This window comes from Pantherophis guttatus, chromosome 1 (assembly GCF_059756535.1).
Source record: "Pantherophis guttatus breed Tessera chromosome 1, ASM5975653v1, whole genome shotgun sequence".
Classification (NCBI taxonomy): domain Eukaryota; kingdom Metazoa; phylum Chordata; class Lepidosauria; order Squamata; family Colubridae; genus Pantherophis; species Pantherophis guttatus.
In genome coordinates this window covers 106,493,087-106,508,846 of record NC_142063.1, presented here as the reverse complement: position 1 = coordinate 106,508,846, position 15,760 = coordinate 106,493,087, and the positions used below count along the sequence as shown (strand labels likewise).

General features: G+C 37.6%; 1 protein-coding gene across 1 annotated transcript in view; it reads left to right on the top strand.

Moving 5' to 3' along the window:
- Positions 1-6,114: 6,114 nt before the first annotated feature.
- MUC5AC (mucin 5AC, oligomeric mucus/gel-forming) overlaps positions 6,115-15,760 on the top strand; it is a 75,417-nt gene continuing 65,771 nt past the window's right edge. Inside the window, exons 1-3 of the mRNA XM_087880386.1 lie at positions 6,115-6,260; positions 10,289-10,420; positions 15,667-15,738. Coding sequence (XP_087736512.1) covers positions 6,188-6,260; positions 10,289-10,420; positions 15,667-15,738 — 277 coding nt within the window. The 5' untranslated portion in view covers positions 6,115-6,187. The remainder of the gene's footprint in view (positions 6,261-10,288; positions 10,421-15,666; positions 15,739-15,760) is intronic.

The window sequence follows — 15,760 nt, the reverse complement described above, 5'->3', positions numbered from 1 at the left end:
GAGAAATAATGGATGGAAACTGACCAAGGAGAGATTCAACCTAGAAACAAGGAGGAACTTTCTGACAGTGAGAACAATCAACCAATGGAACAGCTTGCCTTCGGACATTGTGAGAGCTTCATCACTTGAGACTTTCAAGAAGAGATTGGACTGCCATTTGTCAGAAATGGTGTAGGGTCTCCTGCTTGAGCTGGGGATTGGACTAGATGACCTATAAGGTCCCTTTCAACTCTGTTAATCTGGTTATAAAATGCGGGAGCCAACCATCATTTTGATAAGAATGTCAGGTTGTAAGAAAGGGATGTGTACATACACAGCTATATGACAATGAATAAAAGAAGTTATTTCAATAAACAAGGACATCTTGACATAATCTAGGCACATCCTACTCAAGATTAGTCAAAATTGCCAGGCCAGATATGATTTACTGTAAAGCCCTGAAATAACTAATAGAAAAGTGCCATTTACTCACTATTAGACCAACATTGCATGTGGTTTCTTTTTTAAAAAATTCAGACACTTTGGTTCCATTTGCTTTTCCTTTTCTAGGCTCTAGGATTTGAAGTTATTTATTCTTAATGAGAAGGGGATGGAAAATCTTATTATAAAGTAAGATTACTGCAGGTTTCAACTCTTATTTTTTAACTCAAGTGTGCCTAAGTGCACTCCATGATGAAATGAAATCACACATTATGAAAACATATTGTGGTGCTTGAAGGAGTGAAGGACTATATGAGGAATAGCAGGCTTCAACTGAACTCTTGTAAAACAGAGTGGCTGTGGAAGTGGAGGCTCCTCTTTATCTGGGGGGTTTACCATCCTTGGTCTTTGATGGTGTTGCACTGCCCCAGATGAATGTGATGAATAATCTGTGGATCCTCCTGGACTCATAAAGTGATAGTCATAGCTAGCAGGACCTTTGCTTAATTTTATGTTGTACACCAATTGTTCCCCTTCCTGGTCCGGGAACACTTCTTTCAATCACTCATACTCTGGTCATCTCCCATATGGATTATTGCAATGTGTGCTACATGGGGCTACCCTTGTAGAGTATTCAGAAGCTGCAGCTGATGTTCATGCAGCTGTATGAACAATTTTGAGAACCCTGAGGCTGTGCATGTAACACCTCCATTGAATAATCTGCATAAAAGAGCCTTGATGACGCAGCAGACTAAAGTACTGTTAAGTAACAGCTGCCTGCAATTACTGCAAGTTCAAATCTCACCAGGCTCAAGGTTGACTCAGCCTTCCATCCTTCCGAGGTAGGTAAAATGAGGACCTGGATTGTGGGGGCAATATGCTGACTTTGTATAAAAAAGAACACCACTTGGGGGGGGGGGGCGAAAGTCCTACTAAGCAAGTATATACAAAAGTATGAAGGCTATTGCTTAACGCATTGTAAGCCGCCCTGAATCTCCGGAGAAGGGCGGCATATAAATCGAACCAATAAACAATAAATAAAGTTTGCTTCCAGGTCCAATTCCAGGTGTTGGTTACCACTTTTAAAGCCCTTTATCACATGGGACCAAGATGTTTGATGAACTGTCTTGTCCCAATTACATGAAGAGTGAAGACTGGCTCTGCCAACTGGCATGGGGATCAAAGAATGGTAGGAAACTTTGGGGGCTCCCTCCACCTTTTAAATTCTGTATTTAATACTGTTTTAACTCTGGGGTTTTTTTTTAAGTGTATCATTTTGTATGGTTTCATGGCTTTGAACTGAAACCATCTAGAGTTACTCAGATACTGAGATCGGTGGTGTATAAATTTGATAAATAAATACATTTTGTACTTCGATATCCACCTGTGTCAAGGTATTTGTTGGGGGAAAACACTGTTAGGAAAAGAATGCAAACCTATTAGTTGTTTGAGGCTCAAGAAATGAAGCTGCTTGATTATCTAAATAAAATGACTGAAAATGCTTTTTGCTGTCTTTTAAGCAAATAAAAAAGTGGGGGAAAAAACCCATGGAAAGCTGTGTGGGACTTCCTTCTTTCAAAATTAGGTAAATAGCCTTCACATTAATATATGGTCAAGGTCAACCTTTCATTCCTGGCTAGCTTCTGTAGTGATGAGATCTCATGAGAAAGAGGCAGGGTCATCTTTCATGCCAATATCTGCTAGCTTAATATTGACATTTCACCCCAGTTTAGTCTTATTTTTTTTCCCTGCTATGATCTGCAACAAGAAAAGAAGCCTAGACTACAAGGCCATTTGAGAGATTTGGTTTAATCTCCAAGGTCTGAATGTTCTAAATCTATCATACTGATCATCATGGAAAATGATTATTGAAAAACACTGTTAACATTTCTTCGGCTGAAAAAAATTGTAGGCAGATTTATTTTTTTCTCACAATAACAGACATATTATTCTTAAAACAGCAATATTAATTATTTCATCTTGCTTATTGTAAGCAAAGGAGGAAAGATCTCTTTTTCCACTGAGTTAGCAATATGCCATTTTCCAAAGAATTGATAGCTTCCTTAACATGGGACCTGAAGTAGAAACGACTTCCTATGGAAGGGTGTTAATGAACTTGATCAACATTTATAATATTTTCATTATATTTACAAATAGACAGGATCAACAAACTAGAGGCATGAATATTCCAAAAGATAACCAAACTCTATTGGTCCTAACTTTCACAGCTGGGTATGGAAATAGAAAGATATGCCTCTTCTTTAATTGTTTTTTTCTTTTTAGTACATTCCACATATATGGTCTCGGAGAGACACTTGGTTAACTACATAGTTCTCTTAACAATGTATTACCTGAGGTTTATCTATCAAATGATGCACCTTGTTCTACCTGATCAGCAGGTTTGTCCATTACCTCCAACTTGTTCAACTCCCAGGTTCATGGCAATAATCAATAGTAATATGGCTGACATGTCAGAGGGAAAAAATACTTGTTTTTTTCCCTTAACTTTACTTTGTCTAAATCAAAAATAAGCAAACTTTTCTCCCTCCAAGGCTGCATTCCTTGAGGAAACTGCTATGGCTACAATGTGCAATAGTTGGATGAGGCCACAAGTAGGTGGAACTGCCCATCTTCTCTCTCTCAATCTTCATTTTCAAATGAGGCCAAGGACTACATGAAGTGAAACTGCGAAATATAGTTGGATTTAAGGCTGGAGGTTGTGCTCCCTATTCTATGTAGAGTGAAGGCAATTTTCAAATCATTTTATGCTAATTAGTAGCCAGTCTCCACTACCAATAAAAGGTGTTTCAGTCCAGAAAAGTTTTATTACTTGATTCTGAGCAAATTGAGTAATCTTCAATAAACATATGGGGTAGACATGTAACCCAGCCCTGTAGGTGTGCCTATAACTGACAGATAACTACTTAGTTTTGCTTATTTTAGGATGAGTGACTGATTGAAAACAAGTAACCTGGTTCAGATGTAAATATTGAACTGGATTGTTTTGTTTTATTTAGGATAACAAGTCTCTCAACCATAATCCCCCCCTTTCCAATAACTGGAAACATTCTTAACAATATAATTTACAAAGTCATTTGTTACCGAGTTCCCATTTGTTTGAACTGCATTCTTTGTCCTTGCTTAGTTCCAAGCCAACTAATAGGTTTCCTCAACTTTGTGAGTAATTATACCTACAGTACATACTTTTTTATACTATTGATTGTTGTGTGCGAGAAACATTATTTTCTCTGTCACTTTGGAAAAAGAAAGCTGGGTGTGGTATAATTCTCATTACGCCTTTCTAGCTTAAACAAATCCATGACATGGAATGAAAATTCTCTTTGAGTTGAGCTCTTTTTTAGGGGGGACTTCGTGGAAATGTGTGCAGAATTTTCTTTGCACTAATACAAAGTTGGTTTACCATTTCCCTCAGATTATTTTTTTTAACTTCCTAATCTACGTTAAAGCCCTGGGATTCCCTGTCGATTTTCTATCCCAATACGTACTAAACCTGAACCATCTCAGCATTTTCTGGTATCAGCCACATTTGGCCAACAAATTTAAACACCTCCTAGAATCATGAGCAGGGCTGGATCTGGGAAATTTGAATCCTCTTCTGCAGGAAGAGATACAATGTGACAAAGAATGACTACATCGAAATTAATATTCTTATGTACAAACCAAAATGCCCAGTATGGATTACTAGTATTGTTAATAAAATCCATCTTTTTAAGATGAGTTATTGCAAAAGCGCAGAACTAATTTAACCAAGTGATGTGAGGAAAAGAATAATAGCTCTTTACACAAAGCCTAGAGTAAAAACCTTTACATTTCATCATATACTGAAACACTGTTTAGGCACCATGAAACAGGAGGGTTTAGCCATCTAGACAAACTCTGCCCCCTGCAAGTGTTTGTGACACCTGAATGGGATAAATGCATATAATTTTATATCTATATCTATAGACAGGGTTTTCTCTTTCTTTTCTGTTTTTCTGTCTTTCCTTCCTAATGAGCACCCATAGAAACAATCAACATCAAAGTACCATCGACACTTAAGTATCACCCAAAGATTCTTGAAATTAAATGTGTTTTATCATGATTTTTTAAATGGTCAAAATCTCATGAGAACTCAAATCTTACAAGATTCACATGGCTTCACATGCAACTTTGCAAGATATTGGAAAGTGGACATTTTTCAACATCTGTGCCATCATCTGAGATCCTATAGTGTTCCCTGTTAATTGAACAGATTACCAACCCCTGATCTGAATACAGGCACTATATTGTAATATGTCTGGGAAGATACTTTTATTGAATTATTGTATTGATCTATACAGAGAAGAGTGACAATGATGATTAGGGGACCAGAGGCTAAAACAATATGAAGAACGGTTGCAAGAATTGGGTCTAGTTTAATGAGGAAAAGGACTAGGGGTGATATGATAGCAGTGTTCCAAAATCTAAGAGGCTGACACAAAGAAAGAGGGGGGGTCAACTAATTCTCCAAAGCATCTGAAGGCAGGACAAGAAGCAATGGATGGAAACTAACCAAGGAAATAAACAATCTACAATTAATGAGAAATTTCCTGACAGTTAGAACAATCAGTAAAAGGACTTGCCTCCAGAAGTTGTGGGCACTCCAACACTGGAAGTTTTTAAGAAGAGATTGGATAACCATTTGTCTGAAATGGTGTAGGGTTTCCTGCCTGAGCAAGGGGTTGGCCTAGAAGACCTCCAATGTCCCCTGTTACTCTGTCAAGGTTGATTAGACTAAAATTAATCCAAGTTGCAGGCTTGAGAAGCTGTTGCTTCCCTATGGGAAAACTTTCCCTAGCATACCGAAGTAAGGTCTTGATTGATTGATTGATTGATTTGGCTATTTGTTTGTTTGTTTACTTACTTATTATTTGTTTTTCGACATAGTGCAGGGTCTTTGTGGTTATGACAGAGTTTCCTTGATTCTTCCCCTTATTGAAAATTCAATTATACCTTTTCATATATTGTTTTCACCCTTACACAAAAATCCTTTTTAAAGAAATTATCTAAATAATTAAAACATCTACATCGCCATTCATTTAGCATTTGACCTGGGTTGTCTGGGAAGTTTTTAAGGAACAGCTTTAATCGTTAGTCTCTTTCTATTTTTGTTCTGTAATATTGTTCTAGTGACTGCTACTTTCAGCTTGAGTATTCATTTAAAAGGTTATTTGGAACCTGTGTATTCAGGATAGAACAACCTCACCCAATATTTACGTATTATTTAGGAGTCCAAGGTAATATCCTCCTGTAGTGCTCCCTCCTCCCATTTTCTCTTATTAACAAAATTCCTGAGAAGGAACTTGGGTTAAGCAAAGGTGCATGACCCAAGGTCATCTATTGAGCTCCTGCAGCTGAGGAAAGACTTGAACATGGGCCTAGCCCAAACTCTTTACCATTCCTCCACCATGACTCTCAGGAAGGGCAAGATCCTTGAATTGCATCTTCTCTTTGACCTTATTAAATGGCAAAAGACGTGATGAACTTTGCTTTTCATGTCATCTGAATTTCTTCAATGGTCATAGCAACTCCAAATAAAGTAACACAGCATCATCTCACAACCTGTGCACCTGCTAAAAATTCTGAAACTCCACCTCTCTGGGAGCTTGTGAAACTATCTGGGAACTCAGCCAGAGTCCACACGCCTGCTATATAAGAGGCATCAAAAGACAAGTGGCTTCTCAGAAGCCCGTCATATAGTACATGCTGCCAAGCTCCCCAGGCAAGGATGGGGATAGGCAGGGGGACTCGAATACAACTATGGATACCCATACTAATGATCATCTTAAGCCATCAGAAAGGTAGGAAATTTTAAGAGAAGTTCATTTCCTATCATTTGGAAGACATTCAGCAAATGCCTGGCTTCTTTGAAGGTCTGATGATTTTACACTGTTTTCTTTGCTTTGCCTCATTAAATGTTATCAGGACTTGAAAAACACTTGCTTGAGTTTGCCTATCAATCACCAATATTCCAGCTTTTATTGACACACCGAGCAGTATTTTGATGGATAAAAATGATAAAAAGAAAAGAAAAACCGGTGGTTAATGGAGCCGCTGCAATATGAAAATTAATTCTCTCTTTTATGTACATTTTTTTCTGCAAGAATAATTACAGTTTATCCTATGTGAATGTGGAAACTTACAAACTTGAGACGGTTAATAAGGCAAATAAAAACACTGCATTGTTTAGATGGCATTGTTAAGCTCTTGGAGTCTATTGCAAAGTTCATGCTATTTTTGATGAATTAGAAATTCAACATTGAATAAATTGTATTTAAAATTATCAGCCATTCAAGGAATGTGAACTTTAGGGCCTCCTGGGATTGTGTACCGTCCTTTAATATATCAGTCATTTTTTAAAATAAAGAACAGACCTTTATTTCATATGATCTACAGAGACAGCATACTCTGAAAAGATTATGTTCTGGGTGTTTTCCTAAGCATCTAACTTCATTTCTTAGAGAAAGTCAGGATGGAAATTATGAGGGTTAAAACTGTTCAAAACTTTACAACATGTAAAAAACTGATTGAAACCATGACCAGAAATATTTATCTTTAGTAGTATCTCTATACATTGTCTTCTTGAGAAAATACTATCTATTTTTCTTCCCTCCCTTTCATACTTGAAATAAGTGCAGGTCTCTTTTGAAACTTCAGGGGCTTTGATTATATCAATAATTATGATTAATAGTGCCTCGCACCAGGGCTGTTTATGTAGGCTACATGGAATGTGATATACTGATACCTTAGCAGATCTGCCTGAATTAAGATTCCATTTCCTTCTTTTATCCATGCATACTGGACAAGTAGCATTAAGATCAGTGCAGTTATTGCAAAACACTTTTACACAGTTTCTACTCAAGGTACATGTAATAAGAAGTTGATAGGAAGTTTTCTAAGAATTATAAAAGAAGAAAATGCAAGATTTTAATATGCTTCTGCTTTCTGCATAAAATTCAGGACTCATTGTGGTAACATTGAATGATAATAATAACTTTATTGTCATTGTATGTGTATACACAGTATACCCATACAACAAAATTCACTTAATACCCAAAGACCAGGTCCAACACACATAACAATCCCCAAACACGCTCTCATCTACTACAATTCGCCAAGGCTCAAGGTTGACTCAGCCTTCCATCCTTTCTAAGGTAGGTGAAATGAGGACCCAGTTGTGGGGGCAATAAGCTGACTTTGTATAAATATACAAAAGGATGAAGGCTATTGCTGAGCACATTGTAAGCCGCCCTGAGTCTTCGGAGAAGGACGGCATATAAATCAAATTAAAAAAAAAAATTCCCCACCCTTAAACCACCCAAACTGCTGCGATAGTAGAACAGAAGTAGATGCTGAGATAGATTTATCTCAACTTTATCTGAAGTTGATTAATATCAAAGAATTTTGATTTATTGGAATGAAGTCATTTAGAATTTATCAAAATCTAACATTATTCATTTTGGATGGTAATTGATATGTTAGTGAGAGTATAAAAGTAAGACTTAAAAGCAGTAAAAAGATAAAATATATTTTAGGTTCATCTCCTCCTCCTTTCTTCATTATTGTCATCATCATTATCATTATCACCACTATTCTTCTCCTCCTCCTCCTCCTCATTGTTCTAATGTAGCATTTATTTATTTATTTATTTATTTATTTATTTATTTATTTATTTATTTATTTATTTATTTATTTATTTATTTATTTATTTATTTATTTATATACCGCCCTACTCCCGAAGGACTCAGGGCAGTGAACAGCCAAATAAAATACATATAATACAAATGTTAAAAAACCATTAAAATACAATTAAATAATTGGCCCGGAAAACAAAATTTAAAACACCCCAAATTCATAAGACAAATTTAAAATTGAAGAATTTTAAAATTTTAAAAAAGTTTAAAAGAGAGGTTAGGCCAGGCCGGCCTGCTGGAAAAGAAATGTTTTGATGGCACGGCGAAAAGCACGCAGGTCCGGGATCCTCCGTATCTCCGGGGGGAGCTCGTTCCAGATGGCGGGTGCCCCCAAAGAGAAGGCTCTCCCCCTGGGGACCGCCAGTCAACATTGTTTGGCCAATGGCACATTTCAACCAGGACAGACAGAAATATCATTCCATTCTATATAAACTAATAACACACTGTAGACATATCCATCATAGCCTATTAGTAAAATATATAAAATAACTTAAATTGTAAGTTATTTTGTATTAACAATAGACTTAAAATAAACTTCTAATGTACATGCATAGGAATCAGTTTGTGTGTTTGCATTTACATATGCATATATACAATATTTAGAATAATCTACAGTTCTGGCTACTTTTTTATAAGAAAGGAATAGAGCAAAAATATTTAGCAGCATAGTATTCTTCTATAGGAGTAAAATCAGTTGAAAATGTTTAAGTTTAGGGGAATGGTTGACTAAAAGGTGATTCATACTAGTAAACTTCGAAATGCTCTTAAGAAAGAAGTTCAAGAAAGTGTTCCTCCCTTCTCTTGTACTAGAATAGGAATACTCAATGAAATACACACATGGCAATTGAAGAGAGACTAAGGAATGTATTTCGCCACCTGGCACACAATTATGGAACATGATGTTACAAGCCAAAAGAATTGTCATTGTCTTGAAATAGTTGTAGACTTCCATGTTCAGAGGCAGCACAAATTAAATTTCTATTTGTAGGGTGAAAGCAGAGGAAAAGGGTCCATTAACCCTGTGCTACTTTCTAGAAGCATTTTGCTGAGCATAACTAGAAAGGTGGATGGTAGACTAAAACGTACTACTAGTGTGGCTCAAGTTTTGATACTATTGAGTTCTAGATGGAGACAAGCAAGCTTCATCTCTCAAAACTTACTTTTATAGCATTTTTAGATGCTCTACATATTAGCAAGTTATTCCAATGGCTATAATTACTATGACCAGGTTCATGAAACAAAAAGGAGAAAGAAACAACTGACTTTGAAATATGTTGTATTTAGGACCAATAATACCAAGGGGGATTGCAAAAATATGTAACAAGACACTTGGTAGATTGTTTCCAGACTTATTTATAGAGAGAGTAGAAAAACTGAAATCAATAGGATTTTAGTGAGTTTTGACTGATGGAAATTTCACTGATTTTAAAGAAGCTGCCACATACATATTGAAATGCATGCACATCCACAGCAGAGTTGCACAGACAGATTTGTCATACCTGAAGGAAAGAGAGGGCGGAAGGAGGAAGGGAGGGAGGGAGAGACTTTAAATTGGAGGAATTACAAATTTCATACTTGTATAATGTCAGATCAAATTGATCTGCTATTGCTAGGATGCTCAATGTATTTTATATGCCTGGAGAAAGGATAGGGTTTTCAAAATAATGAGGCCAAAACATTGAAATACTTCACTGAACATTTCTCTAGAATGCCTTCCTTTCCTCCTAGATAGCAAGCCAAAGAGCCATTCTATAGCTGTGTTTTCGAAGGAGAAATGAACTGCCAATAAAGGAGAAGATTTGTAGCTCAGGGGTGAAATGTGGGGTCTTTGGTACTAATGATGTTAACTAGTTTGGATCAAGAAATGCCTGCAAGAAAACAACAAAGCTCAGAGGGCACCAAGGACCCCTCAGAAGTGAACTAATTCAGACACTTGTTTTTCTATCCTAAATTCTATATTTCACTGAATACATTTAACTGCTTTAAGGGCTGATTGATGAACAGAGAAAATAAAATATCCCACAGAATAAGTAAAACACTAGAAGGACAATACTATTTTGCAGAATTGTTGCGGGTGAATTTTTCTTGTGAAGTCCATGACCATTAATGCTTTGCTTTTCTAATTATTGCTGCAGTACATGCCCAGTATGAGGATCAGCAATCCCAGTATGAGGATCAGCAATCCCAGTATGAAGATCAGCAGTCCCAATATGTGGACCAACAGCCCTTCAGTTCTGAGGAGCAGCAGGTGCAGCAGACACGTGACTGTAGGTATCTGTAACATTATGTACAGGGCAGAGCAAAAAGGTGAAAAATAAGACTGCATGGCCCCACGTTCCTATTGATCTTTCAGGAAGAGAAGCAGATTTTGCAGATTGATATCTTTGATTGAGCAACAAGATGTAGACACAGAAAGCATTGGGCTTTTTCTTAGAACAGCAGCATGGTGAAAGGAGCAGCCTGATTAAAGCATGATTAAGTGATTAAGACCTGGAGACAAAAACATATGAAGAACCATTACAGGAACTGGGGTATGGCTAGTCTGGAGAAAAGAAGGACTGTGGGGGGACATGATTGCAGTATTCCAGTAGTTGAGGGGCTGGCACTAAGAAGAGGGGGTCATCTTATTTTCTAAAGTACCAGAAAGCAAGACAAGAAAGAATGGATGAAAACTAATCAAGGAGAGAAGCAACCTAGAACTAAGAAGAAATTTCCTAACAGTGAGAACAATTAACTAATAGAACAGCTTGCCTTCAGAAGTTGTGGGTGCTTCGTCACTGTTTTTAAGAAAACACTGACAGCCACCTGTCTAAACTGGTATAGGGTCTCCTGCTCTAGCAGGGGGTTGGACTAGAAGACCTCCAAGGGCCCTTCCATCCCTATTCTGATTAAGCACAGAGGAGAGAGAGGAAAAGAGCTGTCAGACCAACAGCGAGGCATACCATTTCAAGTCACTCTTCTCTTTACACAGTGAATCTATTTTCACAAAGCGTTTCAGAGATAAGGAACTAGTAGAGCCAGTAAGATCCAACCCCTTGCCAAAACAGGCCATTCATAATTACACAGATGGTCATCCAAACTCCATCATTGGCACTTGTGCCACCAGGAAGTTATTTTTAAATTAAAATTTCCTAATATATAACATTCACCACCCTCCTTCTCTCCTTTTCTCATTCTGTAATGTGAACTCATTGTTTTGGGCCCAACAGCAACTACTACATTTGCTTCATCACCTAGGCATAATAGCCCTTCAGATATGAAGATGGCGATCATATCACCTATTAATCATCTTTCCCCTCAGGCCAATGGGAAGTGGAGCGGAACAGGAATGTAGGCATCAGCCCAAGGTATAAGAAGGCAAGAACTTGCAGACTTTATTAGAGCTGGGCATTGTTTGAGCTTAGCTGGGCAGAAGAATCATAAACACAGGGATTTGACAACCAGCTGTTCTCTCATAGTAAGGCTTCTATCTCTTTAAAGTGAGATGATAGAAAGAAGGACTAAGTGGCAAGAAGTTTAGTACAAAGAAGCAGGCAACAGCTTCTTCCATCATCCTTCCACATACATATAGAACATGTTATACAACTAAGACATTACCAGGCTCAAAGTATCACTGAGAAAAAGCTTCTCTTTGTTGGGGAGAGCCAGTCAAACAATCCTGTATTCTTACTTCCCTCAACCGGTCCTTTTAATTGTTTTTGTGATTGGCAGCTGTCTAGCACATTAAAAGCAAAATTAACTGTTCACCTACCTTCAAAGTTTACTTCATGCAAATAATTGCACATCCTGCAGCTGTTCTTTCCATTTAAAATGAAAGTGGAATCTTCCAAATGAGAGTTTGGTTAGCAAAAACGATGTTTTTTTAAGATGGGGCATTGCAAATAACATTATGTTTACAATGAATTTTCGTCAGTTAAGCAGCATACTTACAAACCACAGATGTATTTAATCTAAAACCGTATTTGAATAATCTTGTTGAACAAATATATTCTGTGTAGTGTGGCTATGTAAGCAATACACCCATGATAGTAAGTAATTTAAAATTAGTTAGCCTTTTGATCTTTGTCATTACACCCCTTCCAATTTAGAAAAGGGCAATTTTCAAATCTATAACTCTTTGGTTGTAGTAAGAAAGGTTTGGATAGAACTGTTACAGAATCATTAAAATTGAAGAAATTAAAATGAGAATAAGGCATATACTGTATCTGCTAAAATACAACATTTAAGATATGTCTTTATCTGGGAAATAGATGATTTTTTTTCTTGGTTCAGCTCTAGATTTTGATAAATATTATCCACAAATCTAAATCTAATTTTCCAGTCAGTTTTTTTTCACATGTATTATGAAAAGAAACATCAAAATGGGCCTTAAAGTAGTTTAAGGCATGCATTTCATTCAATTCACTTTCTATATGAGATTGAAATCAACTCAACCTGAAGCCTCCATTAAATCATTAAACCTTTCAACCATAGAAAAACTATACTGCCACAGTCATGTGGTGCCAAATAGTAAGGACTGGTTCTTCAGTTATATAGATAAGTGGCAAATACGAGTTGCTCTGCAAATGGAAGGGTGGAGAAATCTTGCATGATTCTTATGTTAAACAGATTAGGCTGTGATGAAAAGCAAACTTGGGATGGTAACTGCTTATTGGCAAGCAGCCACACTTAACAGCTTCTGGGTAGATTAAGACCACGGTGAATGAAAAAATAATAGAAAATGCTTGGAGCAGTGTTTATGCTTGTGGGCCTGACCAGGATTGTCAGTTGTTGATTTCTTCTTGTATTTCTGAGAGAAAAAAAATATTTTGTGTGAAAATGTTGCTGATGGTGTTAGCCTTAACATTTTTTGGGGGGGTCAATTTCTTCTCTCAAAATGGCTGGAAACCTTTTGGTGCCATAAAGGTCTAGGGCAGTGATGGCTAACCTTTTCTGGACCGAGTGCCCAAAGTGCATGTGTGTGTCCAAACCCCCCAAATGCAATGCGTGCGCAGTCCCACACATGTACCTCACCCCTGCACATGCGCACGGCTCTGCACATGCCCTGTCCCCCTGCGCATGTGTGCATGGGCCTCCGCATGTGCCCCGCCCCTGAACATGTACAAGTCCCCCCCACATGCATCATGCCCTTGTGCACGCAGCCCCCCACATGCACCCCATCCCCCACACATACGCACATACCCCCCTGCACACACCACACCCCCTGCACATGTACAGCAGAGACCTGACGACCAGCTGGCCGGTGGGAGGCACGCACCCATGCACTGTGGAGCTGAACTGGGGTGACAGCTCGCGTGCCCACAGAGAGGGCGCTGCGTGCCACTTGTGGCACCCATGCCATAGGTTCGCCATCACAGGTCTAGGGACTACAAAAAAAATCATGACAAGATTTTTTGGTTGAGCAGCCCTGTATTTGAGGGATCAGGACTCCTTTCCTCATACAAAATTCAATAGTCACTATTTCAGTAGTGATTTAAGTTCTTGGTTCAAATTTGTCAACAAAGATATTTTAAAAAACAACATTTTATTAGAATTTTGGAATAAATAGAAGTATAAAAAGAAGAAAAACAGGAAATAGAAAAAAAGGAAAAGTGAAAAAAAGAAAAGAAAACATAATTTGGACTTCTGCCCTTCTTTCTGTTGTGTAATTTCCATCTGGACAAAGAAATATTCTTTAAAGATAATCACATTTGGCCAAGAATTGAAATACTGTTCCACTACCCATTTATAAAGAAATTTAAGTGCAGAAAGGGATTCATTCTTTCACATTTTGATATGGATTGCACAATGGAAAAAAAATGTTTGCCAACATGCCTACTTTTATATAAGACATCACTTTCAGAATTAAGCTTACTTATATGAAGACAAATTCCCATAATTTTAGCACTGATGATGATTTCATATGGTAACATCACAGTTACCATATGAAACATTACAGAGTTTGATTAGAAATGTAATTGAATGATATTACTATTGTAATGCTCTCTACATGGGGCTCCCCTTGAAGAGCACTCGGAGGCTCCAGCTGGTCCAGAATGCGGCCACGCGGGTGGTTATGGGTGCACCTCGTTGTGCCTGCGTGACACCCCTCCTGCACGAGCTGCACTGGCTCCCAGTGGTCTTCTGGGTGCGATTCAAGGTGTTGGTTACCACCTTTAAAGCGCTCCATGGCACAGGACCCGGGTACCTTCGAGACCGTCTTCTGCCACCAATAGCCTCCCACCGACCAGTCCGTTCCCACAGAGAGGGTCTCCTCAGGGTGCCATCAGCCAAGTTATGTCGGCTGGTGACACCCAGGGGGAGGGCCTTCTCTGTGGGAGCCCCAACCCTGTGGAATGAACTGCCCCCGGAAATACGTAAGATCTCCAACCTCCGGGTGTTCCGCTGCGCACTGAAGACCCTGTTGTTCCGCCAGGCAGGGCTGTCAATATAATAATTTTAAATTGGGGTATTTTAATTTTTGGGGTTTTAAATCGGCCAAATCTATTTAATTATTTTAATTTTTAATTATTGTTGTGTCTTGTGTTTTTAAATTGGCTGTACACCGCCCTGAGTCCTTCGGGAGAAGGGCGGTATAGAAATAAAATTATTATTATTATTATTATTATTATTATTATTATTATTATTATTATTATTATTATTATTATTATTATTATATATTACTATTTTCACTATTTTTTTTATTTGAAAACTTTGTTACAAGAGTTTTCGTACTTTTTGTTATTGTACATATTTATTCAGCAAAAGATCCCACTAAATTCAGAGTAACTTAAATTATGACCAGGAAATTCAGAAAGCTTTGAATTGTCAAATTTATTTCTTAATGTATTTATTTAAAATAAATAAATGCTGCCCATCTCATTTACAGACAACTCTGGGTGGCTTAGAAGCATTAAAAATTGGTAAACATTAAAATGATAAACAATAAACAACAATAGTAACAACAGTAAAAATGGGGAGGAGGGAAACATGAAGTACCTCAGGAAGAATTCTTCTCTTAATCTATGGTAACCTCCAGAGTGGTATATTCCTATTTGGGGCCCAAACCAAGTTGCATAGCCAGCTCTTCAGCCCTTGTGGAAGATCAGGAAGGTGGGTGCAGATCTCACCTTGGGAGGTATGATGTTCCAAAAGGTAGGATCCATGGCAGAAAAGGCTCTTCTTCTGGACATCTGGACTGCAATTTGATGAAGAAACTATAGTTATTCCTTCAACCTGAACTCTAAGAATTGCACTGTATTCTTTGGAATTCCAGTTCAGAATATTCCAATTACTCAGCTAATCAGAGAATGAAAGATCTGCCAAAATAAATATTAAACATTTATAAATATTAGAGTTGCCTTGAACTGATAGGTGACAAATAAATCTGATCATAATAGAAAGAAATAAAAATAATTGTATGCTGAATTTAGAGAGAGAAATGTCACTAGAAAATGTAATCATTAGTGAGGTTCAGAAATACTTTGTGGCATCGCAAAAATGTTTGTTCTGTAATAGAATTTTTTTCTTTCAGATTTTACCACATTAGCTCCCACAAGTCCTGTGAGCATGATCCCTGCCTTGAGAACAACAATGGTTATCAATGGTTGGTCAAAGATAATATTTTT